Source organism: Leptonotus elevatus, chromosome 8, assembly GCF_054856555.1.
Source record: "Leptonotus elevatus isolate MCC_2025b chromosome 8, RoL_Lele_1.0, whole genome shotgun sequence".
NCBI classification, from domain to species: Eukaryota; Metazoa; Chordata; class Actinopteri; order Syngnathiformes; family Syngnathidae; genus Leptonotus; species Leptonotus elevatus.
In genome coordinates, this window is record NC_141246.1 from 4,215,622 (window position 1) to 4,243,154 (window position 27,533).

At 40.5% G+C, this 27,533-nt stretch overlaps 1 protein-coding gene across 2 annotated transcripts in view; it reads left to right on the forward strand.

Moving 5' to 3' along the window:
- Positions 1 to 27,533, forward strand: part of fbxw7 (F-box and WD repeat domain containing 7) — a 79,676-nt gene that overhangs the window by 26,472 nt on the left and 25,671 nt on the right. Inside the window, exon 1 of one of the 2 annotated variants that reach the window (XM_086082885.1) lies at positions 25,695 to 26,317. The exons of the other annotated variant lie outside the window; for it this stretch is intronic. Coding sequence (XP_085939011.1) covers positions 26,279 to 26,317 — 39 coding nt within the window. The 5' untranslated portion in view covers positions 25,695 to 26,278. Of the gene's footprint in view, positions 1 to 25,694; positions 26,318 to 27,533 lie in introns of those variants that run through there. 2 annotated transcript variants of the gene reach the window in all.

The window sequence follows — 27,533 nt, forward strand, 5'->3', positions numbered from 1 at the left end:
ATTGGCAATGAGTGGCATTTTTGCGCTGTAGCTCCACCCACAGAAAAGTGCCACCTAACATATGGCCTTACAAAGTCTGTCGCCGATGAGCCTAATTTTAGGTTTGATAAAACTCTGCGAGCGAAATCATGCATCATAATTTAATCGGGATGATACGGTGCACCGTTTGTCAGAATCAACCTATATATTTGCAGTGGTGTGGACCAGGCTTCTTTGATTTATGTAAAACCTAATAAAAACAATAATTTAAACCAAGCTCCCGTATGAAAATGTCTTTAAGTAAAACTATTACTTATTGTCTAATAATTACACCATCATCATGCTAGCGTGCTGCGGACTTACCCACCATCTGTATCGGAACCGTTTTCTAAATCTATTTTGAAGACCCTATGAAGTCACTTCAGTTATTTGTTTCTAAATACAATGTTATGTTTGAATAGAAGTGCTGCAAAAAGCCAAAGACTGCAATCAATTTGGTACTGATTTGGATATAGTGTTAGTCTTTTTCACCATTTCAGTTGTTCGGATTTTTTTGGGGGGCTTAAAACATAACCAAGTATGCAGTTGGGATTTCTGGCATGAGTCGGCACTCCCCCACTACACAAGTACTGAGCGCCATTATTCCATCAGTGACTGTCCGGTACAGTTGCTCGTTCCTTAGTAATAATAACATAGCCAATTTCTTCCAACTACTACATGCAGTTAGCTAGCAAGCAAGCGAGTGGCCGGACTCCATTTGGAAGCATGTGAGCAGGTGAGCTAGCTAACTAGTGGCTAACGCAGTGCTGCTGAGTGGAACGTATTTGATGACAGGTGAAGGTCAGGTCAGGGTAATTCAGCGGGTACGCCTACAGCGAAATAAGTCTGATTTCATGTACCTTTTTTTTCTTTCTTTTTTTGATTTGGCAGCCTTGATAACAACACTCTTCTCAGTGGTTTTCCCTTTATTTTTCCTTTAGAGGAACTTTAACACATTTGAATGAAAATTAAGTCTAGTATGTCAATTCATTAAAAAAGATATATACTATTGTAAATTAATTATTTTTATCAACCGTTGTGTGGACAACCGATGGTCCTTGAAGCCGAAAAACCTGTCACAATATAGTCATGTTTTTTTTAAGTGGCTTCCTTTTTCGCAAACTATTATATCTGATTAAATGCCAATATTCATTAATCATTAACATTGTTTTTCTATTAATGCAGAATAATCTGCAGTTTGTATTTGGGAAAAATATTCATTTCCCTGAACTGAAAACAATACAAATCCAATTAGGTTGTAATTCATAACATCATAAATTTTTACTTAATAATTGCTCTGGATATTATTTCCCCAAATGATCATATTTAATAACACAACACTCTTAATCAGTCGCATGGAGATAAATTCAACAAGTCATTTGTGGATTACAGAAGTGGAAATTGGAACAGCTGCCTTTCATTAGGAAAAAAAAAAAAGTGCATTTTAATGAACCGAAAGAGATCAATGAAGAAAAAGAATTTCGACCATTTAAAGAGTTGCTTCAAAATATCCGTGGTATGTTCTTGCGTTTTAATGGTGACATTTTACCACTATTATTAGCACTGGGCTATCATTTTAACATGTCAAAGTTGAAGGGACCTTGCAGGGCAAACTTTTACACCCTCTCAAAGTAGTGAGATCAAAAAGGGTTCACAGTGAGGGGAAACGTTGAAAAATATATTATAAAACTTCAACTAGAAATAATGATCAATTTCAGTGATTGGCCGCATGGAATGCTTTAGTAAAATGCTAAAAGATAGGAGGGCCTTAACATATTTAGGAACTCGGCAAACTTTGCAAAACGCTTTATCCTGGTGAAAAATGTATAACAGGGCTCAGTAACATCTGGTTGGTCCACTGCCGGTTACATCTGGCCCTCCAGATGACGTTGATGGAATAAACAAACAAACTAATGATTGCCGATATCGCAATAGTCAAAAGATTTGGTCTGGTTTCTCTCAAAAATTACAAATTAAATCAGCCAAACTCCAGCTTGTTGGGCAATGAGTTGAGTCACCTGCCACCATACAGAATAACGCTCTTATCTCAAGTTTGTGTTCACAAGTTGAAGCAAGTAATCGGCTAACCGAAGGCTCGTATCTCGAAAAACTGGAAAGTCTGATCACTCTCGTCTGAAGCCACCACTGTATGAAAAAATTGCTTTGGCGCAAATTGCCGCCATCTCTTGGTACCAAGGAACTATGTTGAACTGAGGGGAGGAGCCTCTTTTTAGTCAGGCCACAGCATTGTCGAATAGGAAAACATGCTTTTAACGCAACTTTGAGGCAGGTGTGGGCAATGACTGCACTTTTTGTGGACTCACAAAATGAACACTGCTTTTCTTTGAAAGGCACTGGTAGTAGCCTGTGCTATTTTTCCGGAATTTTGCCACCAAGTTTCGGTACATTAGTATGAATGAATCCTAAATTAAAATGTGTTCGGCAACACCTTCCTTGTTTCTAAGCGTATGATTGTGCATCCAGCTCTACCAGTAGAAGCTATGAAAATATAACTGAATGTTTTCGTAATCGGTCCATTGACTTTTTCTCACCCACCACACACGCCTTGAACGGTAAGATGATCTTGACCTTCCCACGGCAGCTATGCCCACGTCAACAACACCAGGAGTGTCGACTCAAGTGCTAAGATTGCTTTTTTTACTTACTTACTTATTATACATAATACCGCTCAGATATGACTAAAACCGATGTGATGTCAGCTTTTGACACCTTTTCCAATCCACGATAAAGTCTTTGGCCATATTTTCATTGAAAATATTTCCTTCTCTCTTTAATAAAATAACAGCTTTTGTTGGCAATAGTAAACCTACTTCCAGTATAGCCCTGATTGTCATTCACACTTGGTGACAATTAGGGGTGTTAGAAAAAATCGATTCGGCAATATATCGCAATATTACAGCGCGCGATTCTCGAATTGATTCAATATGCGGCCGAATCGATTTTTAAACATCAATTTTTTATGGGAATATTCAACAAAACATCTTACTTAGGGTTAGGATTTACACATTAAGCATGGAAGAATGTTATATTAATGGAACATTAAGCCTTAATATTTGATTTCAGTGCTGTTCAAACATGAAACAGACTGCAACCTGAATTTTCAGATAAATAAATACATTTTCATACAAATCTTAGTGTACAAGTTTACTGATTAGTATTTTCTAAATTTGAGTAAAAAAAAAAAATCGCGATAATCAATTTATAGATTTGTATCGGGATTAATCGAATCGAATCGTGACCTATGAATTGTGATACAAATCGAATCGCCAGGTACTAGGCAATTTACACCCCTAGTGATAATAAGTTATTTTGTTTGCAATAAAGAAAATGTCCTAAGTAAAAATTCGCATTTAGCCGGTGACGTTAGCGTGACGTAAACAGGCACAAGGTGGAAGTGTACTTCTATCGTGGTAAGCGAGTAAGGAGCATACATTGAAATACTGCATGAGGTTGAATTCTATCGCCCTCGGGCTTCAAATAACACAAGAGGGGACCCTTTGGGGGGCATCTGCCATTGGCTATTCTGAGACGCACACCCCATTCTTGGGCATTTGCAGACTGTCGGTCAGCGAACAAGAGCCCAGGTCAGCGACATGCCGAAAACCCCCTTTGTTAAAAAGGTTTATTTTATTTTATTATTAATATTAAAAAAAAATGTTTTTCAAAATCTATACTGATTAGTCAGTAACAATTCAATGTTATTGGCTCAACAAATTAAAAAAATATATATATTTTTTTTTATCGGTTTCCTGAAAAGTGACAGTGTTGGAGCACGATTTCTGCCTAATGCTGGATTTTTACATTCATGGTCAAGGAGCTTATGCTAGTGCATCTGGAAGTGTTTCCCCAAATTTAAACTTGGTACATTACACCACTGGGAGTTAAAACAGACTGTTGTCTCATGGAGTTGGTAAAATGCTTAAACATAGCTTAGCTCTCTAACTAGTTTTCATATTTTTGTTTTTGGTAACTTTGGCATTTTGCAGGGTCATCCCAATATGAACTTGTCCAAGAGATTTTGAGAGATTTTTTTTTAACCAAATTTTAACGTTGATTATGACAATGGCGGGTGATGCAAATTTTAGAGAAACTTGAGTTTTCATAACTTTGTGTGTTGCTGTGATGATTAATCTTAAAACTTGAAATTCTATTGCGACAACTCTTTAACATCTGAGCTTGACCAAGCGTCTTACGTGAGATAAAGGTCCTGCTCTGAAGAAAATTCATAGGTGCTCATTACTGGGGATACAGTTACTCCATGCCTCACACTTAGATTTCCAAACCTTTCAGACTATGTATCACTCCACATGGCGTTGTGAGGGTCTGATTATTGCTGTTAGCAAAAAACTTATTCCATCTTTAGCATTTTAAGTTTGATCTTCTGCATGTTTTGTTGTCAGTGTCATTCTCCCATGACTGACCTTCTACAAGGTGCTCTTATGCACGCTGTACTCTGGTCATTAGCAAAGATGGCCTATGAATATACCTTTTTAATAGGCTGTTACCAATATAGTTTGCCTGATGGGGTGGCTATGAACCCTCTTGACTGCACTCCTGATGCGCTGCGGTTTGGACATTTGCTGCAAGTCCTTGACCTCTCAGGATGTTATCCCGCCCTACCCCTTTTTTTCTCCTGTGCTGCGAGATATATCTTGTTTAGCATCTTTTCTACAATCGAAGCCACATCCCCCACCCGCTCTCCTTTGATATCACAAAGAGCAATGTGAGGGCTTTCCTCTCTTCAAACCGCACATCCTGTGGCGGCTGAAGAAGAAGAAGAAGAAAAACAAGCCCGAGCCGTGCCTCTTCCCGGTATTCACATTCAGCCGGTGCGGTATCAAGTGCGTCTATATTTAACAGCAGTAAGAGAACGGTATTGTAGGTGTGTGTGTATGGATGTGCATACCTTAGCGGGCGTGCCAGATGGCGAGGCGGAAATCTAAAGAGTTGCGTTGTGACAAAAGGATTTGTCACCTAAAAAAAGAAGAAAAAAAAAAGGACTTTTGTGTCGACAATTCGTAAACCTTGATCCTCAGTTGTTTTGTTCCAGGCCAACATTGTGATCGACGAAAACCCCAAAGTACTAACCCCAAAAAAAAAAGAAAAAAAAAAAAGTTCTCTCTATTTTAAAGCTTCATCCTTATTCAATTCAGTATATGCATGTGAGATGCTGGAACTGTTGTCACAGATACTACACTAGTAGTAGTATCCATGACGTTGAATTTAGAGAGTTTCACCCATCACTCAGTCTCATCTTGACATTCCTAGCCAAGCTGTACGCAGGCAAGCAAAGTTGGCACATGACTTTGCCCAGGCTTGTGAATTTTGGAGAGTCCAACCAATTTTCGGACGGGTCAGAAGTTCATCCGATTGTCACCTGGCTAATCAGGAGTTGTGTGAATAGCAGTGCTCTTTTTTTCACAATGGATCAGAGCATAAAATCTAGGTCAAATTAGGGTTGTCAGGCGATTACATTTTTTAAATCTTAATCAATCGTGTGACTTAAAAAATTAACTCATGATTAATCGCAAATTAATCAAGCATTTTATATCTGTCCTGTATATTAAAATATTTTCCCCACCCCACATAAAAGTGGCAAAATATGTTAACCTAATACAAATATCGTTCATATAGTTCATTGGTACAGTAATTTCATAGTAATCCATAGTTTTTTTTTTAAAGTTAGTTAAAAAGATTACTGTACTGTAAAAAAAAATAGTGAGAGACATTAATTTGCGTTGAGGTCATTTTTTCTGCCAACTAGACGGCATAAGCGTTTAATATTAGACATTGATGACACAGTGCAAGTAAGCGGGCATTAATCGAACATTTAAAAAAAATTGTAGTGTTAAAGAAACTTTAAATTAACTTAATATTAACACTTATTTTGACACCCCTAGTTCAAACATACTGTTGAATCCACGGAAAGAAAGCGCTAATTACCCTGGAAAATGAAATCTTTGTGGCTAGAGCCAATTTGCATTTTAGCATGACAGATTGGAATGTGAGGGTACATCAGAATTGCTAACCTAAAAATAAAATTGTGTATTTTTTTTTGTATCGTCTGTATCAAGTATTTAGTGTAGTCTTGAATCTGTCTGAATTTGCCTTAACGGGTGTCTTTGTTAAACTTTCAAAACACCCTATATTTAAAAATAAATACACACATAAATAATGAATGCAAAAGACTTTTATACACGGTGTAAAATACCAACTCAAGTCGACGACGCAACTGAATGCATCTCAGAATAAGGTTTTGTTTTGCACACGGTATTGCTCCAGTTTGCCTACCCTTAAATTACTCCCAGGGTGTGAGGGGGGGGGAGGGGTACTTCAGTGGAACTTACACCCTGGATGACATTGATAACGATCCTTGCCAAGTGAGCAAGTGATGATATTTAGTGTACACGAGATACGTGCCTCTTCATTTGACCCCGGATAGAAGCGTGTACAGTATGCCCTTTATAGTGCTGTGATGCCATGTGGTTGGTAGGCTACATGGAAAGTTGCCAGGTTCCTGCCCTTACAATCTGTATCCTTCATTTGCTCCATATCATGACCTTATTGAATTGGCATTGCGAAATTTAGTAGCCATCTCTACCACCAGTAGACCCACGAAAAAAGTATCAAGACCCACCATTTAGGATTGAAGTGGCAATTGTAGTCATCTGGGCCATTTCCAGAGGTCTTTGAAAGATGAGCTCCTAGTTATTATAGTCTTACTGATAACTTTTGCCAAATTTACACAAAATATACTAGACGCTAAACTGTGAAAAGAGTTGTCATGAGTACGTGGGGACGGACGGCGCATGGCAGCGCACAAGGAAGTCAACCATTACCGTGACGAAATTTCGTTTCAAATGGTGCCACTTGACCTAAAAACGTGACTTCAATACTGCTAATGGAACCTTATTTGCGAGAATGCCCATGAACTTAAGTCATCGTTTTTCGTATTTCTATAGAGGATTTTAGAGGCGTTTGAATTAGAATTTCCACAAAATGGCCGTCCTTTGTCATGTTGCTACTAGCATTTTGGTTTGAAGCGACCATTTTAGGGTCATTTGGGGTGTTTCTAGGGGCTCTTGAAAGATGAGGTACTCCTAGAAATTGAGTTGGATTGCTGCCAAATTTAATCCACGGACAGACAGATGGGGGTGATGTGATGTTTGAGCAGTCATTAAAAAAAAGTCTGCCATCTTGGTTTAAAAAGACTCTTTTTAGTCATTTTGGCCTTACGACTAACTTGTCCATAGGATTTTGTGTGATTTGTAAACAGGACACGGATGGAGAATGCTAAAATGTGAAATATTTGAGTTTTCAACATTGCATCTTATTAAGTTCGAGTGACTCTAAGGCAGCCTCACCAGCTTTTTTTTTTTGACACTCTTCTCACATTGAGTCCTCAACAAGCATAACGGTTGTGCTTTGGGTTCAACTAGTAATGCATCAAACTGTCCAATTCGAAGTTTCTTGACTTTAGAGCCACACTGCTGCTCACTCTTCACTTAACATTTGGTTGCTCGGACACTGCAGGCTCCTGTGAGAGACGCGTTTCACTCTGGGCTGCTCGAGTTTCATTACTTTTTTAATAGCTGCTTGCTTTGGCTCACATCATAAAGTTTTGTCGGAAGTTTATTCGTCTTTGCTTGGTCCTGCAGTCCCACGGGGGTGTTGGTTCAGCTTGGTTTTTATTGGGGAAGTCAACCCCCCCACCCCCCCCCCCCTCCTCCGCCCCCCAAATTCTTGACAATATGTTCTCTGCACCCTCACTAGTCTAAATAACATTAGTGCTTGTTTTTGGCTTTGGGTTTCACCTGTGAAAACTGCAAACCAGCCATCAGTTTTTGGTGTGACCACCATTAGCCTCATGCAGTGCTTCGCATAAGTTGATTATGTTGTTATAGCCAATGGAATGTTGGTCCGTTCCTCTTTAATGGCTGTGCTGGATAGTGGCAAGAACTGGGCAAAAATAAAATAAAAATTGGCCTATTGTAGAAAGAACGTTTTGGATCTTTAGTCGAGTTCATGGGAACAGAAACTATTGTTACGTTTTATATTTTTGTTCAGTGCACATTGTCTATTCACTTTACGTGGGAGTTGGATAATTCCCATGTTCAACTGCCCGACAGCAGACTAAAAGTTCAACTTCTTTTCTGCTCCTAAAGCCAAAACACTGAAATTGCTCTTTGTGCAGCAAAAAGCCCTCCTCGGATACATTCCAGCGGATACCAATCTCAACCTGAAATAGATTCCTGTGAGCCAAAAGAGAGTTGGCTTCGGCAACAAAACATCACATCACACAGGCCACAATAAACACCTTCATTACTTACGGCCCTCCTGCCCTCCAGTCACACAAAGGTCCTCTAATAGAACCATTAAATCATCCGAGTAGCTCCGTAACGTTGCCCAATCAACATTTTCATGTTGTCGGTACACTTATTTTCTCTTTTCTGTCTGCAGGCCAGTGAGAGAGAGCGCTTGTTGCGCCATGCGTCAAAATTTGATAAGATCACAAAATTTCACACTTTCTGTTCCCCTGGCTTTCCTGCAGTTGCTGTGAATTAACAAACTGCGGAAAAGGCAAACACAGTTTTGACGATGGAAGCACAAACTCTAAATTCCATTATCACCTCTCATGGGAGGCCTGGTTTTCTTTTTTATACGCCATCTTTCAAGGCAGGAGAAACATCCTGGCCCACCCAAATTTCACTTTGATTTATTCCAATGGGCTTGCTCTGCTTTTGTGTTGTTGTTTTTTTTTTTTAAATTTTTAGACATGCAGTTCTGTTTCTTTAACCCCACACGTAATGTTGAGCTTTGCACTTCAAAAGACTCGACAACTATTTTACCTTCTCTTCAGGGAAATGCGGTTCATCATAAAAAAAATAAAATAAAATAAAACATTTTATGTTGACATTGCACATGAGCTGACGGAGAAATATATGGGTCAGTTTGCTGACATAAGCATAATAATAAAAAAAAAATTGATAAGTTGTAAGTACAAGTTGGGTTTAAAGCGTTATTATTTGTATTATTTGTGAATGTAGCCAATATTTTTATTAAAAGCGACGTGAAGTCTTTTTGAGTGGTGGCCTGTCAAATGGTACCGGGACGGTACTGGGACTAGTACTGGCTCATGATATAATACTTTTAAATGTAATGATTATTTCATATTTTGCATCTTTATTATTATTATTATTACATTTAAGTGGGTAAAACTCATATTTGGGGTAAAAAGCATGAATATTCAATATTTACTTCTAAAAATGGCAGCAATCTGTAAGGTACCCGACAAAGTGCCATACTGGCCCAGGGCCATCAGGCCACTGTTGCGGTCGGATCCTGAATTTGGAGGTGAAAATTGATTATCACATGTGTTGCGTAGTTCTATACTGAACAGTGTATACATTTACCACTTTGACATCCCCCTTTTTACCACGAGCCCCTCACTAACAAGAAATGTGTTTTCTTCTCTCCTCTGTGTCTTCCCATGCCACCCTGTTCTTGTGAAACCATGTGAACACACAGGTAAGAACAAAATTCCCTTGTTTCACTGCTTTTTCTTTTCCCTATGTGCACATATGAGGACAAAAACGTCTTTCGATGGATAGTTTTGATTTAAGATGGTTAATTCTGATGTGTTTTTTTTGGGGGGGGGCTCATGGGACTCTCAATATTTGATTGTTGCCTCCAGGGGGCAGCATGGCCTCAAAATTAGAGTGCTCTGTGCGTGTCCTTCATGTTTCAAGAGGGGGAATCTTCACTGTCATATGTTGGCGGTGCTTATCTACTTGTATGGTCTGCCCGCCTATGCAGTGCTGCTAATTTGTGAAATTGCGGCCACTTAACACCCTCCTCGTGTCTGCCTCCTTTATTTCAGTCTGTGAAAGTAACATTTGTGCTGATTAGATGCACGTCTAGCACAGTCGCTACCCTCTTATTTTTTTCCCTGCATGCAGATCCTCCCGACTAAAAGCTTGGGTAAATATTCCACTTGTAACCGTGAGTGTACTCTCAATGCTGCATTATTGAGTTTGAAGGAGTCCTTCGCGCGTTAAAATGAAGCCACTAACGTGCCAGGCATTCTTGGGCGACTCGTCACAAGGTCGTTGCTGAAGATCAATCAAAGGAAAAAAGTTTGTTAAATGTTTGACTGATGCTCCCACCAACACTTACTTAATCAAAGTTGTCTGATTTGATTTGAAAGACGTTTCTGAAAGCACCGGCATGTTTTCGTCACATTAGCATATTGTCGCTTTCCGAGGACAACCTCGTTGTCTGCTTAATGAAGAGATTGATTTTTTAGCATAATGAGTCTCCATGTTCTCCGCCTTTTGTAGCAAAACAACCAACGAAAGCATGTTTTATGAGACCGTTATTACAATGTCTCGTATTTTCCTAGTTATATTTGCAAATTTGCCCATTTGTGTATTATTCTGTGTTACCTATATCCACAGCTATTTACTGAAAAACTCGCCGATACATTTTTTTTATACTCTTGCTGAAAAGCCCTAAGATGCCAGAAGTTTCCACCTTTTATAGGCACTTTACTTTTCTGCTACTTGTTTTCAATAAACCCAAAGACCTTTAATTTATACTTTGAACTGATGTTTGATGAAGGTATATCTTAGAGTTGGAGCAATGTAAGTTTCCCACTGTCACATAAACGTTGGAAAAAATCGACACGAGACAGCAAAAATATTGTCCTAGAAATGCTTCTCGGGGACCTTCAGTCCTTATTCGTTGATTCCTGACCGAGATGTTCTTGTTGTTGTGCCCAGGTGGGTTTCTCTGGGGTAAAATTACTGTTATTAGTTTCGTGTGTGGCAGGGTTTTAGAGAGTTTGCCTTAACAGTCTGGCAGTGTCTTAACTGGATGAAGTCGTGTGGCGAATAATCGAGGAGGGGGCCGAAGCTTATCTCAAAAAGCTCGTGTTTTCTCAGGACAAGCGGTACTTTTGCAAGCTGTAGCTTGGTCAATGTTTTTTTTTTTGGGGGGGGGGGGGTTGCAATCAAGCTTCAGATACACTGCTGACTTCATTTAGTGGTAGTCCGATCGATCTGCCGATTTCCGTGGAGAAGTACGTGATCGGCATATGTTGATCAATGCCTCTCATTGCCATTCACAAGAACCGATCACCCGTGTGCAGTTTAGCATCCCCTCCCCCTTTCCTTAACACTGCACGTTGCAGCTCAAACATATGTTTGTTTTCTGCACGTCCTGTTTTTTTGTATAATAAAGAGCTCCAAAATTGAAAAGCTAATCTCGGTGGTCGCTATTGGAAATCTGTATCAGATGATCTCACCCAGGTGTCGGAATCGTCATCTTAAAACCACAACCCTACTCCATATTCCATACGCTACTATTCCGCCTGTGAGGAATAGACAACAGCTCGTTAGCACTGTCGTAAATTGCTTTTTAGAGCCACGACAGTGTAACCTTTCCACCTTTTATGAGAGTATCCTAGGCCTCGTTATCCCTGATCTTTATTTAGGAAGAAAAGCCATTGTTAGTGAAAATGGTGCAAATGGATGTGGGGAAAAATTGGCGTGCTGTTCTCTGAAAGTCGTCGGTTTCATTCAAGAAGCATCCGTAATCATCCTCCGCTTCACTGTGCATTGGCCTTCAGTGCCCCCCCCCCCCCCCCCTGCCTGGCCAACTCTTTATCTCTATATTTAGTAGCATGACTCAGACCAGTTTTCACCTCCCGCTGAATAAATGTATTTCTCTTCAAAGAAATATCGCATCATGGTTTTTTTCCAGCCAAGAGGAGAACTCACAGAGCAGTGAGAGCCCTTATCTCGCTTGAGGTATAATAGCAGGCCAAAGGGCTCAATATGTACAAGGGGTCTTGGTAATCTATCACTCGACTATGCTAACGCCGTAGTAATGTAATAATTACAGCAAACATGTCTATTAAATAATACTTCAAGGCCCTCGTAAGAGGACCCACTCTATATTACAGTAATCCCCCCCCATGGTATACACGTTCGCAAAGTTTCTTTTGGAACTTATCCTCAGTTTTTCGTTGCCATTTTTGTCCTCAGGCCACATCCCAAATTGTGGAATTACTTTAGAGCTATCTGTGTTTGAGAATGTCCTGTTTTGTTGACTGTAATTGAATGCACTTTGTGCGAGCACTGGGCGATGTGGGGGGTGGGGGGGGGGGGGGTAATCTTACAATATAGGCTATTTTAGATTATAATAACAATTTACTATTTTACTCTTGTGTTTATGATTTCTAAAATCCAAATAATTAGCATTTTTTGTCATGGTACATTATCAATTTAAGTATTTTTAACACACAAAAATGGCTTTGTTCAAATTTCTTTCAGTTATCCCTATGTATTTATATTGTTTCCCCAAAAACTATCAGGATATAGTCATTATTTTTGGTAAAGCATCGTATTGTGACTCATATTTACTACTCACTGCATGACATTGGGACAATAATTTTACTGTAGTCAAACCCCAAATCATCCATAGTGTATAAACACCCCCACACCCCCCCCCGCCTGCTTCATACCAGTGAACGCGATTCGCGTGCAGCGCAACTGCTTGAAGCTCATCGCACACCCGCATGTGTGCTTCACGCTTCACCTCCCCTCATCTTCTACAGGCCTCTTTCCTTCACACCCTCTCACCACATCAGCGTGCCACAGCGGCGCGCATAAAGTGCTGATCTGGTCCGCCTGGCCTCTTTTTTTTATTTAATTTTTTTATTTGCGGAGAGCGAGGTGGGATGCCTCATGTCTAGCATGTATTGCTACCCGGTAGCTGAAAAACAGCTGTGGAGAACCTGCCTTGTTAGTGCATGCTTTAAAAAAACAACAACAATTTCTTCAGCCTAAAACGTTGCACATGCTTGTAACTTGTTTTCAACAAAAATACTCGAAAAAGCACGCTTTATACCAGGGATCGGCAAACTCTGATATGCTCAAGGGCTGCGTTTGATTTAAATCATCATTTACCTTGAATTCAGAAAATCATCGTGTTCTTGTATTCCCCATCTCCATGCAGCTTAACTCATTCACTCCCAGCCATTTTCACTGAAGCAACCCCCTTTGCTCCCAGCTGTTTAATTGGATTTTGACTGATTTGGCAAGGCACACAGAATGTTGTGGTCTATTGCTATAAAAACATGGAACCTACCAAAAGAAAGATTAGACTCTTCTTTCATCAGGAAAAAAGTATATTTCTATCCGCTTCTGCTTTGCATCAATTAGCATTAGAATATAGCTAAGTTTCATCATTGTTCACAAATCTGTTTAAAACACTCGGGAAAAGAGCGGGAAAACGAACCCACGCCAACCTGCATCATAGGCAGGTGACGGTACCACATGGAGCCCAGCTTTTTTGCAACATGGCCCTAGTTGATCTCTTAAACTCTGCTGCCATCTGCTGGCCGTTTTTGTGATAACTATCATTGCTTTAAGCATTCCCTTCAGTTCACAGACTGCATCAAAGCCTTCTGTAGCACGAAAAAAAAGTATAAATGCGTTTTTGGGACCATGGCAATATTTAAAACGTTATACATTTTTTAGAGCAAATGAGTTAAGGAAGTGTTCCTTTGGTTTTCTAGATATCTAATTGGGCTGGACTATAATAGCTCAACTTGTTATTGGAAATCATACAGTTAGGATGCTGACTGCCATCACTCAACTGTTTTTTTTAAGATGGAACCCATGGACAGCAGATACAATGAAAACAACAGAGGGCCCAGAATTGAACCCTGTCGAACGCCATACATTTCGTTATGCATGTGTAGTCCGACCACTTTTTTTTTGTGCTTGTCATAGTATGACGTTAAAACAATAATAAAGTAATCACACGACGTACGATCACAACAGCCACAAGTCGACTTTTGACTGCACCAAATTCCCTGCAGTACAGATAGGCCGAGCAATAGGTCAGTCAGTGATGGCCAAGCAGTGCGTATAATCATGAATCAGTTGAGTTGGGTATGCATAAATACAGTCATCGTAGAGATGACAATATGCTGCATGGCGATATCGGCCCGAGTGTACAACCACAACTGATGAAGTTTGTTCTGATTGCTTGTTGTTGGCAAACAGCGTGTTGTTGCACCACATAACAATTAAGCTGTTTTGTCATCTGATTCGCTGGCAGATACCTGGGCCGATACTCTAAAGACACTTTTGCTTTTTCCTTCAAAGATTGTTTCCACTCTGCTGGGGCATGAAATTGCTGCGTGAGATCTTATCTTCGTTCTTTTGGTGACGGGTTGTTGGGGGGGGGGGGGGGGGGTTCTCATCCCCATGAAATTGAAGCCTTAATCAGCACTATCTGCTAAACGTCTTCACTAAATTGCCAGCCGCGTGCGCCTCGCCATAAACAGCAAGCCGGAGCGTTATTCCGGATGAGGCCAGAGGCGCTCACTGCAGCCTGGAGGCCAACATGGAGAGACTTCTGTTGCCAGGCAACAAGTTTACAGATGAAAGGGGGGGGGGTTGTAATGGCCTAGTAGCGGGGTCCTCCTCTGTTGCCCACGCCCCTGCCTGTCCTCCGTCATCCCAACGTCGGGATTAGATCTGCAACTCGCTCGGCCTGTTCAAGTATTGATTTGATTTGAGTCTGCTCGGTGCTTCCAGCCAGTGCCTCTCCTTCCACCCTCAAATGTCTGACATCAGTCAGACTGACTGCTCTCGTGCTGCCGGAGGGAAATAAAAGCAGTGCGGCTGCAGTAGTTGTCACGTAAAAAAAACAAAACTATTCGCGTTAGGGAAAAACTAACAGACGCCAGTGAAGAGACTGCAGTGGAACTGGGTTCTCGTGAGCTGAGCTGACATCCGGCACGATATGCCGGCGTCTCGTGACATCGTGCACAAAATGCTGTGCATCATTTGGAATAAAAAACTATGAAAATGGAAAAAAAACTAAAGACTTTTCCTACGTATGATGGTGGTGCTTCTTTTGGAATGAGTGGTGCAAAGAAAAGCACCTTGCTGATGTTGGCAATAATATGACCATTGCCAAAATCTTAAGCACACATTCTTTCCTCGCTGAATTAACCTCCCATAAGGTGTGCTGACATCTGGTGCGATGCCTTCCATCTTTTGAAATGGAAGTGTCGCGACTGTAGCCACCCATAGCCAACGGAAAACCACCATCTTTAGATGTCTTAAAAGCCAACAGCACGCATCCTCCTATTCTCATCAGTTGACTGCGTTTCTCTGCCTGGCGACCGCGTCTTTGTCAACTTTTTTGCGCATCTACATCGTCTACTGCCTTTTATTTGTTTCCTGAATGTGTAATCTGCCAAGTCGCCCCGCTGTGAAAGGGGGCCCCTTGTTCGTGTCGTCTGCCCGCCAATCCTCCGGCCTCTCGCGCGCATTACCATACAGCTGTCCTACCGGATGTGGTTAAAGACGCAACCACAGCAGATGGACCGGCCCGGATTAAAAGCACCAGACGCACGGTCGCTATTACGGGTCGCCTTTTGTGAAACGGGTGCAGGTCATTTATAGTGTTGTGGCTTGGATTGGTGTAACCAGCCACACCTCCCCTCTGTGTGAACTGAATGTGCGCTGCTTTGGCTAACAATAGTTGTTGTGCTTGTCAGAGGAATTCAATAGATGAAACTGTCATATGAAACGTATAAAACAAAGTATAGTAGGAGGAGTAAGGGAGCAAATAAATTGCCTTTTTGTGGGCTTTGCACATAATCAAAATCTCATCAGAATTTGCATTTTATTGGAGATGAAGATCAAAATTCAGCCCCTTATGCCGGTTTAACTTAACCAGAGTTTTGGCAGGTGTGGCTATCGTTTTTTTTCTTTCAAGAACCCATCCATTAAAAAAACAAAACATGTCTATCATGCGTGAACCCACAAAACGTCTCAAGAAACCAAACATGAAAAGAAACAGGAAGTCTGCCATTTTGATTTGAAGTGGCGAATTATAGCTCAGTGACACACGCCAGGATTTAAAATTCAGCCCCTGAGGCCAAATTCCATTAGCAACATGTAATTTTATTGAAATGTCTAACATGAGATGTCCCGCAAAACTATTCTCAGGAAGCCACGTCCGGTAGCTACTAAATTTGAACCACCATGTACAAGAATAGATGGATGATGCTATGAAGTCAGTACAATTGTAGTTTAGGTCGACATTGTGTTGACTCTTTTTCACACTGCACTTAGCAATGTGCAGTCACGGAAGCCACTATATGTGCTACAAGTGCTCGAGGACACAGCCCAGCAAGGTGTGCGTGCGTGCAACACACCCTCAAATAAAATTTAAAAAATCCATTTAAGAGCAGTGTCAATTGTTAGAAGTCTCGTGATTAGAGTGCTAACAGCAATAGAACAACTAGCAGGAAAAGCACTTCCATATGGGCAATCTTGCACCGGGATACACGGTGGACACCAAGAACACCAGGTGCAGTATGAAAAGAACTTAAAAGCATGTCTGAAAAGATGCAGGAGGTCTGCCATTTTGTTTTCAAGCGGCCATTTTATGTTCAATTTGGCCATTTCTAAGGGTCCATCGAAGATAAACAGTTTATCGCTGCCTGTAAGTGTATTGCAGGCCGTAACCTGCCCACCTCGTATTTAAAGGCACACTTTGAATGCTTTTGTGTCTGCATCATTCAAATGGAAGGGCATGTTTCCCTTTTTCCGTGCCATCTGCTGCCTCGGTGTTGCAGACGCTCCATAAATCCTGCTTAGCTTGCTTTAGCCCAGGGATTCCCAAACTGCGGTGCACTGAGATTAAGTGTCATGGCGGTCTGGTATGATAACTGCACATTTACATTAAGTTGAACAGGCTTTGTTTTTACTCATTCCATGACAAAAATAAGTCTTGTGAACAAAAAGGCCATGAGAAACCAAGCCATGCCTGGGAGTTGGTGGTGCATTATTAAACAGTGCATTCTTCTTTTGTTTGTGGCGTCTGCGCTAACAATTCAATGAACAACAACTCCTACAAGCTCTATTCAAAATGGCCCGCTATAGTTTTGACCTCGCGTTAGTTTTCTATGCAAGGTAGGACCTTATGTGTGCTGTTAGCATGTAGGCGTACACGACTGTAGGGAACACTGTTTGCGTCACACACACAAACCCTATTGACGATGGAAAGACTGCAGCAAAGCCTTGCACAAAAGCCACATTCAGCAGTTGACACTTTTTTTTTCCTGCCCCAGTGTGTAAGCTTACCTGCCGCTATCACAAACAATAGGCCTTCATTTATTTCAATAATGTCTGTCCTGTCTTAATATAGAATGGGTTTGCATTCTCCTTCCTTGACAAGTTTGTCACGTATATGTTATAGAACAGTTTTATTAGGAGATATTTCATTTCATTGTCAGTAATATGTGTCTAAAACAGGATAGTAAATGTTTTTTTTCTTTCTAGTTTTTATTTATTTATTTAGTTTTGAAAAAAGTCACAATAGGTGTATAGTGCAATAAAGTAAACTGCAGTTCCCAAATGACTAATTGAACATTCTTCTTCTCTACGGCCATTCAGTAATAAGGGATGTAACGATAACGGCAGTATTGTGATGTCGCAATATTAAAACTATTTTATATATATATATATATATATATATAATATCGTCGGCGTCATGTCACGATATTAAAAGCCAGGTTTATTTCCATTTGCGCAGTTCTAGCACCCTCTGGTGGCTAGTTTTTTAGTGCAGTCTAATTTTCATAAGGAATGTTTTGGCTCTTCTATGTTTAAAATCCACGCTAATCGTCAGATGAAGGGGAACATAATATGCTTGTGAAGCGAGTCAATATGTGGAGGAATCTGTGTGCATGCATTAGTTAAGTGCCTTAATATTAAGTGTTATTAGAGATTGTAGGTGGTTTCTATGCTTTGCTGTTATGTACAAAAGCACAATATTGTGCTTTTATTTTTTAGTATGAGCTCCTTTTTCTTTTTTTTCTTTTTTACAATATTGTGCCCTTTTTTAATATCTCCAACCTCCCCACAATATCGTGATAATTATCGTATCTGTGAGCTTCATATTGTGACATCATATCGTGATGTTTGGATACATCCCTAACAGTAGTATCAAAATTAATATGTAAATAATCACCCCCAAAAGCTCATGTATGAAATTAATTGACCAGAACGGAAAAAATAGGACAGTTTAGCCCCGGTTATAGTTAGTTTTAATCACATAAATGAAGTTCTACTTCGTTATTTTTTTTTTTTAAGTACTCATGTTTTTATTTTGTTAACAAAAATGTGTTTTTCAGTTTTAGTTGTGCTAGTGCTCGTATAATATTCTTGGTCTGAAACGAGGACATTACTATTGGTGCTTTACATTGTTAAGAAATAGAAATACAAGGATTCTCATCAGACAGCCACAATCACCATCACAGTAGTCTGATCATTTCAGTGTTTTCTCCAAGACGTGTTTGTCGGTCTTGCATCATTCCATTTATCGCCTTTGTGAAACTTGCGGCAAGTTGCATCACTTGACTTCGAGCCCCAAAAAGATTTATGACAAAGATATTCCCATTTTTCTCATGCTTCACTTTGCTTTACTCTCTTTCTGCCGTTCACCTGTGCGGTCTCTGGTGGCCACATTGTGTCATTCCAAGTCAAGCTTGCTATCAGCAACTCTGCTGGTGGCCCATCAGAGATAGCGCTAATCTCAAACGGGACACTTTAGACAAGAACCTTTGCTCTACAAGCGTGCTGGGTGGACACATCTAAACGAGATCAAACGCACCCCTCACTGGTTGAAATTGGATTGTAAATCAACATGGGTCGCCCGTCCGCTTCACTCTGCTGCCGCGCTGTCAAATGTGACCACAAATAACCCGCCCACTTTTTACATTTAGCTAACTTCCTAAATGCCCCATTTCTTATACAAGTTAGATTTGGTTTCACCAACACAAGGAAAGATGGTCCTAAATGATCCCCTTTGAGATCACTTATTTATAAATGGTTGCCTTTGTGAAACCTTTATGAAGAGTTCAGGTGCTTCATAATTTAGCATCGCACATCTGTCCAGGATGCCTGCTTCTGATTGGGGCTCATTTTTGCGCGGTCTAAGAATGAGCCATGGAATTTGCATTAAAAACAGCTGTTTCAACTCAATTTTTTTTAACTTCCTGTTCAGTTTTGGGCATGAGCGCTTGAGGCATTTTCGCCAAATGGAGAAGCTGGAATTGGGCTTTTCTTGGTCCTACTTTCTAGGCTCCCTTTTCCTGAATCGTGCCATTAAAATGGATGCTTGGAGTAAAAATCTTCTAGATTTTCTCACCATTTTTTCATCCATCCATCCATTTTTTGTACCGCTTGTCCTCACAAGGGTCGCGGGGGTTGCTGGAGCCTATCCCAGCTGGCTTCGGGCAGTAGGCGGGGTACACCCTGAACTGGTTGCCAGCCAATCGGCGGACCATTTTTTCCCTACACTCTAAAAACAGTTGGGCCAATTATGGATTAGAAATGGGCTGATCCACTTTATGGATCAATTTTATACAAAATGACCCAATTTTTTTGACCCAAGTAGGATCTGACCAATATTTATGAGCTATTTTACACTAAAAGATATAATTTTTTTTACCCATAGTTAGTTTTTTTTTTTTTTACCCAACTTTTTTTAGAGTGTACAATTCACTCACTAAATGATATTCAACCCTTTGTTAATTTTTAGGCATAGGTCCATGCGACTTTTTAATATTTAATATTCACATTCAGCGAAATTTGTATTAATTGGGTTATTTTTTTTCTTACTCTCTGATGGGCTTTACAACTGTGGGTTTTTTGTGGGGCGTTGTGTTGGGAAACCCTAAAACACATGAAAGTATTCATGAGACAAATCACATATTTTGTTGTACTGTAGTGAGTGCATTTCTCCAGCATTGAAACTCATCATTGATAGACTACCACCTTTTGTTATCTTAGTGATGTTATCGCCTCAGGTCAAAGGATACTGAAGTTTTTTTCCCTCCTCAAATTCCTCCGTAGGTACAGTAAAAAAATGATTACAGTTGTGTGCATGAGATAAGTAAAACTCTTCAAAGCTATCGGGATGAAGTGGGGGTCAAGGCGAGACTGTGTCAGAATGTTCCCAAATGAGTTTTCTGAAATGGTTTTGGATCTTCATTTTCAGAGTCAACAGCCAGCAGGCGCAGCAACGTTTGTAATTTGCGATGATTAAAGAGGTTTATGCGTGCCTGTGTAAATGTTGATGGCCCAGCCAGGAATCACCTGGCGCATCATAGACACATTTCCATAACTCCCCCTCTCTTAAATACCACAATGGGATGTGAACCGCTCAGACTGCAACCACATGCAAAAGCTTCTCATCATAACGGGATTAAACATGGAGGAACATTTGAGCTGCATGAGTACCTGGACTTACAAGTGCCCCCACTAACTTGTGGGCTTTTCTAGTCATCCAACACACAAATAATACAGTATAGTAGTTAGTTACACTTTATAAAGTGATGAAATAATGTGTGGAAGTCAATGTTGCTAACGATGTATCCACCCTTGGGCATATTCAAAACCTCCCTTAAAATGGTGCAACATTTTCCCTATTCAAAGCATGCAGCAAAATGTATCATATTTTTACAGTTTTCTATCTAAACCTACTTCATATTTTCTTAGGTTCATTAAAGACTTTAAATTGTCCTTAGATTGGAATGCGAATTCTTGTCTTTATGTGCCCTGTGACTGGCTGGCGGCCAGATTATGTTGTACCAAATTCTGTTGGGAGAGGCACCAGCTCACCCCTGACTTTAATGAGGAAAAGTGGAATTAAAGAATAGGATGGTTTGATTTTAGGCTAAAGTTGTTTTTTTTCTTTTCAGCAGTTGAATATTTTAAATGGGAGATAAAAATCCAATTACAGTCTTTGGGAAGGTGACAGTTTTTTTCCCATTTGGGACAAATGAGCTAGTATATTTTCATACTAACGTCCTTAAATGTCCTTTTAAATAGATTTAGAGGACCCCTCAAGGGCTAGGAATGTGTGATTTATTCCTAAAACATGAACGCTATCCTTTTGGGAGTGCCTAATATCCGTGGATTAGCTTCAGGCTGTGTGTGTTAAAGCTAAAACGTTAGCATTTGTAATTTCCCAGAAGCCATCCGCCTGCACTGCAGAGTTAATGAGCGTTTCCACATAACCTCTACTGCATGAAAGGATCACCTTATTTTCCCCCTAACAAAACCTACTTGCTTTACTGGGTTTATGTAGGTGTGACCAGTGCGATTTAGGTTTTGATGAGCAGTAGGTCAGTATCGGGGGGAGGCGGGGTTAAGGCTTTACAAAAGGGCCAGAAGAAGAGCGACAATGGAGAGGCCGGCCCATTGAAAGGCCACGGCACGGCCTCTCCTGCATGCCAGGCATTCCAATGCGCTGTGTAAAGGTTGGGCGACGAGGTGGCCTTTTCGCACCGCGGTCTTGTCTGATGCGCCTTCAAAGCCATTCTGGGCACGCTTGAATTGCTCCGACGACAGCTAACGACACCTCGCTTCAAATATTTGCCCAGTTTTGTGGGTCACTTATCCGGCAAAAAGGCCACGTGTTGCTGAAAAAGTGATTCAATATGATGCTTGAGTATGGAAGAAGAATATATAGAATTTATGGTTATGCAAAACAAAAATGCAGTAATCGCCATATTGAGTTTCTATTTTCTTGTTTTATATTTAGGACCTAGAAATGTTTTTAATGCAAACATTTTGTTTAATTTGACTTTACTATGATATGCTATGGTGGATTCTGACATTAAATAAAAATGACTTAATCACTCCAACAAACTGAGGATCCTCTATAAAATGTGGCAAATGTTGCTTCATGCTTTGAATGGGAAAATGTAGCACGAGCTGAAGATGTCCTTTAAATCTGTGATTTTTAGCCACTGTCCTGCAGCACGTTAGTGTGTGAGAGAAATTAGTAAATTTCCCCTCGTTGGGGCGGAATTATTCAAAACAAGTAATGTATATCTCAGCCTGTGACATATGACAGAACTGATTGCAGGAGGCACATAGAGAGCATCATTTTTTCAGTATATATACTTATATTGACATTTTTATTTTGTGGTGTACGGTGAGATTTTTTTTTTTTTATGTTCCTTGACTCAATAAACCCAGATACGCGTGAGCAAATAAATGGATAGTTGACTTGCTTTTAAAGAAAGGTCTTTTGAATGAAGGAACATTCTTCTCGCTGTATTTTCGGCTTTTTATATTATTGTATGGGCTTGAAGTGTTTTTCATACAAATATTTGCTGTACTTTTCATACAAATATTTGCTGTAGCATAGCTTAGCAGTAGACTGGGAATCTGTTGGAAGCCAAGAAGCCCCCTGTTAAACGTGAAACTTTGCTGCACGCTTTGCTTTGGGAATCCGTTGTAAGCCGAGAAGCACCTGTAAAAGATGTGACGTTTTGCCGCATACTTTGAATGGGGTGGAAAAAGTGTTTTTCATACAAATATTTACTGTAGCATAGGTTAGCAATAGAGTATGGGAACCCGTTGTAAGCTGAGAACCCCCTGTAAAAAGGTTGCTGCATGCTTTGAATGAGGTGGATAAGAACCACCATTAGATCTTTTGAAAAATCTGCAATTGTCACTAATAACAAAAAAAAACACAAAATGTAGAAATATTATATACCCTTTCTTTTTTTTTCTTTCTTTCTCTTTTTTTATTTTTTATTTTTATTTATTTTTTGAATTAATTTTTTTATTTTTATTTTTTACTTTTTTTAATTTTTATTTTTTTCTCTTTCTTTTTTTCTTTCTTTCTTTTTCTTTCTTTTTTTCTTTCTCTTTTTTTCTCTTTCTTTTTTAATTTTTTTAATTTTTGAAGTAAAGAGCATCTACGTAATATCAAGATGTTTTGTCTGTGTGCCGCTTAAAAACCGGTGGAATACTCTTTCAGTTTGTGACTGAGGAAGTGAACGATATTCCGAAACAGCTGTCGAGCGAGAGACGGCAGCAGTTCCTACCGTCCCAAAACATGCTGGTGGGAACTCTTCCAACTTGCCGAGAAGAATGGGCCTTTCTCCAGCTAATGTTTAATGCGAGGCGGTGAACTTGAGGCCGGAATACCTCTCGGGCAGCGATGCGGCACTAAACGGGAGCGTGTCATTGTGCGATTGTCTTCTTTTGGAGGGAAAATGAGTACTGGGAGGTGTGGGCCCCCCTTTTTGAACAGGTCCCTAATAATAAAACAAGCTGAAGTGCGAGTGCCTCATTCCAGGCATGACAGATGCAAGGCGTGAGGAGAAAGGGGGATTTTTGATGAATAAGGAAATGATGAATCATGGCAACGGGCGAAGGATAATGGAGCATCGTCTGCGTGGAGTTGAATTAACATCTCGCGCAGCCACCCACGCGACTGCAACGTTCATGTTTGAAGGGGTCGGGTCAAAAAGGAAATGAAGACGAGAGCCACCGCCATCTCCCGTGTGACATCAATGCGCTGCGGAGAAAATAAATAGGCGGGCAGAGGTCAGCGTTAGCAATTATCAGCAGTCATTTGGACGCTCCAGTTTGGAGCAAATGCGGCCATTTCGAATCGAGTGGAGTCGAGGGACAAATGTCGTTGCTATAGCTTATTTAGCAGATTCTGTGTGTACTGAGTAATGAAACAAAATGAAAAATTAGGGCTGAACGATTTTGAGAAATCTACTTTTCTTTCGCCCTCAATATTGCTTTTGAATATATAATTATTTCTTCAGGGTTCTTGGAGTATTTTTTTTCTCTTTGTTTTTAATCCTCATTTTAGTTTTTTTTTTGTATTTTTGTACAACCGTCATAACATCGCCACTTTACTCTCGTAGTATGATCATTTGAGGTTCTTTTTCGTCCGAGATAAACGATGATAGACTGCGGTTTAAATGGGAGTCATTTTGATGCTGAACATTTCCCAAACGCAAAGAAAATATGTAGTTACATAAATGCACCCTCAGTGTCCAAAATGGTCATCTTTTTTTGCCTGAGATTTGCCTGTCGGTAATCAGAGCTATGAAGCCATCTGGCGCATTAAGTGGGCAGCATCAGTCGGCTGTCACCTGCCACGCTGAAAGGCTAATATTGGTCCTTTTGAATGTGTGTGCGACTAAGCAGGTGCACCAACAACACTGACAATGCTGATAGATTATGATACAGAGGTCGGTCGTCTCATCTGCCGCTTGAGCTCATTTGGAAATTTGCACACTGTTTGACTCTTCTTTGGTGGACAAACATCTTATTCAAATGTTAAGAGATGCAGTCCTGAGCAAATATTGGCATTGCGACGCACTTAAGTACAAGTACTCATGACGACGGCCCTTATTTTTTTGTGTGTCTTCTTTAAGACGAGACAAATTACACGTAAAATGGGGGGAGGAAGGAGTTTTATCAGAGCTGCCCAAAGTGTGAAGAGGATGCCGCAATTCTTCACGATGTCTTTTTTCCCGCTCTTTTGGATTGTATTTTATGCTTAATACAGAGCAGCATTTCTATTCCGAAATTAACTTGCTGCATCGTCTGATTTCCTGTCCATGCATCCTTGTGGGTATCGATGGCTGACTTATGCCGATTTTGTATTGGTCTATTTTTTTTTTTAAGTGTTTTGGGGAAAAGAGGCAGCCGCATGATTTTATGATTTTTACAATCCAGTTTGATTCTCATAATATTATGATTTAATCTAAGAATATACATTTCTGTGAGGAATTATTTGAGTAGGGGAGTGCCCTGCAGCCACGTCAGGGTAAAATACCCACAGTGAAATTCCTACACACCGTTTCTTGTCATGTTTGCAGGTGCTATTGGATTGAAATGAAATTACAATACGCTAAACTTATCTTTGAGTAATTAATACAACAAATAGGAAGTACAAAACTATGGTCTAGTCGAAACAGCAGCGCTGGTCTCCCGTGGGATCAGGAAGTTAGGTGATTCCCTCCCCCGCTCCCCCCCTACACACACAGTGAGATAAGGGGTCATAAATCAGTGCCAGCCCCTCCGTCCTAGGAAGAGCTGACTAATCGAAAACCTTCATGTCTTTATGTGATTGCATTATTATTTAGCCTCATCAGTATTATCAAGCCAGCTACTGTTTGTCTGTGTGTGTGTGTGTGTGTGTGTGTAATTTTATCTAATCTAATTTGTAGTGAAAGCTGCAGCATAAAAATATAGCTTGTATTTGAAAGAAAAAAAAGTTGAAAAAATTGTCAGTGCACCCATCGGAAATTGTTAAAAATTAAGTTATAACATTTTGAATGGTAACTAAATGTTAGTCAATTTAGGTATCTTTTCTGATCTGTGCAAAAGGGCTCTCTTGCTCCTCACGCACTTCAAATGAACTGTCAACGGTTCTTGTGGGTGGAAAAATAAATGCTGTTTATGTATTTTTGGGTGAGCACACAATGTACATAATTTGAAATTGCTTATGGCTGATAGCCATACCTGGCAAACTAGGCACAGAGCTCTTCTTCTCTGATTTCAGTCTTGTTGTAGGTGGTCTTGAGCAATGAGTGCCATCTAGTGGTGAACATATTAGTTTAAAACTAATCAGCTATACTGTAGTAGTTTTTTCTTTCTCTCTTTTCAAATGCACACTGCTTTATGTGCTCTTTCAAAATTATATATTCGCGACAATTTCCTATAGAGGTGTTGGGGGGGGGGGCAGTTTTAGGGCGTGGTACGTGCATCAGTTGCTTGTGCAACAAGTGGTGGAAGATAGGACTTGATAGTGCTTCAATTCGGCATGCTTGCAAATCCAGAGAGAGGGCGCTGAACGCCGGACTGCACCATTCAGCTCCACTGGGGAGGCTCGAATGCGATCCATGCGGAGGAGGCGTCTTTTTGCAGTGCGCAGAGGAAGACGGAGGACGCACACTCACTCTTCGCTCCCCCACTCGTCGCTCTCTCCGTTCCTCCTCCCCTCCCGTGATCACTCCCTGCTCCGCGGTGCGCGAGCCTCCAGTCGACCGCCGCATCGCGTCGTTGACACGGACACGAGACTCGCTTCTTGCCCGGCGTCCGACTGGAGCTTATCTTCGCTAATTTCCCCCCTCCTTCCTCCGCGTTGTTATTCGATGCCATCGCTCGGGGGGATTCTACTGAAAGCAACGCGGGTGGAGGGGTGACGTGCCCGAGCATGTTCACAGCCGAGGCGGCGTCGGATCTACCTGCGAGTCGGCCGCCGGCCTCACGCCGTCACAGCCCCGCCACCGCCCCCGCAGAAGCACCGCCACACTCCAGCCAGCGTCACTGAGCAGGAAGGAAGCGCCCGCCGGCTCCCAAAAATCAGCACCATGGGGTTCTACGGCACTTTGAAGATGATTTTCTACAAAGTGAGTCACTGCGTCGAGTTTTATTATTATTATGAGCGTTCCTTTTTTTTTTTTATGACGCGCCACTCGTGGGTCAGGTTGCTCGGTCACTGCGGAGGACGGGAGAGCAGCGTGGCGCAGAGATCCAAACAGCCCAGTGAGGCCTCGCTCTGACGTTTATTTGTATATTCTCCACGCCGATTTGGCGCCCTCGCCTCGCTAAATGCGCACATTGGTCTCATTCCGCGGACGGGTGACTGCCTTGGCACTCAAGTGGAGGCTTTTTCAAAAAATGACGAAAATGAGCACGGACTTACTTCATCGATTTGACGCACTGTGCAGTAAGACGCACTCGGGGTTTGTAACTAACTGGTGGGTGGAAGCCCAAATAGGGATCCGTTCAGGAGTTGACTTTTTCGACACGTTGATTCCATGTTGTGGAAATTACTTTGAAAAGCATGCACGACATCAAAAGGATTTTTCCCCTTCAATTTTTTCAGATTTTACAATACTATTTAAAAAAATTTTTTTTTAAAGGCAAGCAGAATTGGAACAGGGAGGTTAATTTAAAAATGTATTAAGAAGAAAAAAGGTTTTTAATTACAATTTTGTTTATGGTGGGGGGGCAAAATAATTGTAATTGTTAGAATTGGTAAATTTAACAGCAGAGGAGTACTTTTGAATGTGATTTTCCAGCATTAAGGCCTCTTCTTTAGACATCTTTACATAGCATTTTTTTTTTTTAAATACCAGCGCTCCAATTGAGCCAAATCACTGACAAATGATTTAGTTTGTCAAATTAATTAGTTACGATATTTCATGGAGTAACTACGTCTTGTGGTTACTTTTAATTGAGAGGTCTTAAAATGGATGAAAATGGCCTGCAAATGTTTTTATCTTTGTAATTTAAGCTTTACAAAACTCAGAATGAGCCCAACCACCGAGATCCATTACGTTCATAAATGTTTTTAAAATTAAAAAATATTCTGATCATAAAACAGTCCTTGATTGTGCTTAATCATATTAGTGAAGGAGAAGTCTTAAATTTGATGAAATAGCCTTTAAAAGTCTGAAACTTGACATTCTTCTTCCTCAAAGATACCCTACTTTTTTCTTTTTCTAAATATGCTCTGAAACGCCCTTTGCATTCATACTTGTGTGCTCTCACAAAAGGCTAGTTTATTAAAAAGAAAAAGAAAAAAAAAGATAATAGTTGACTTGTATAGAAGTGACTGGA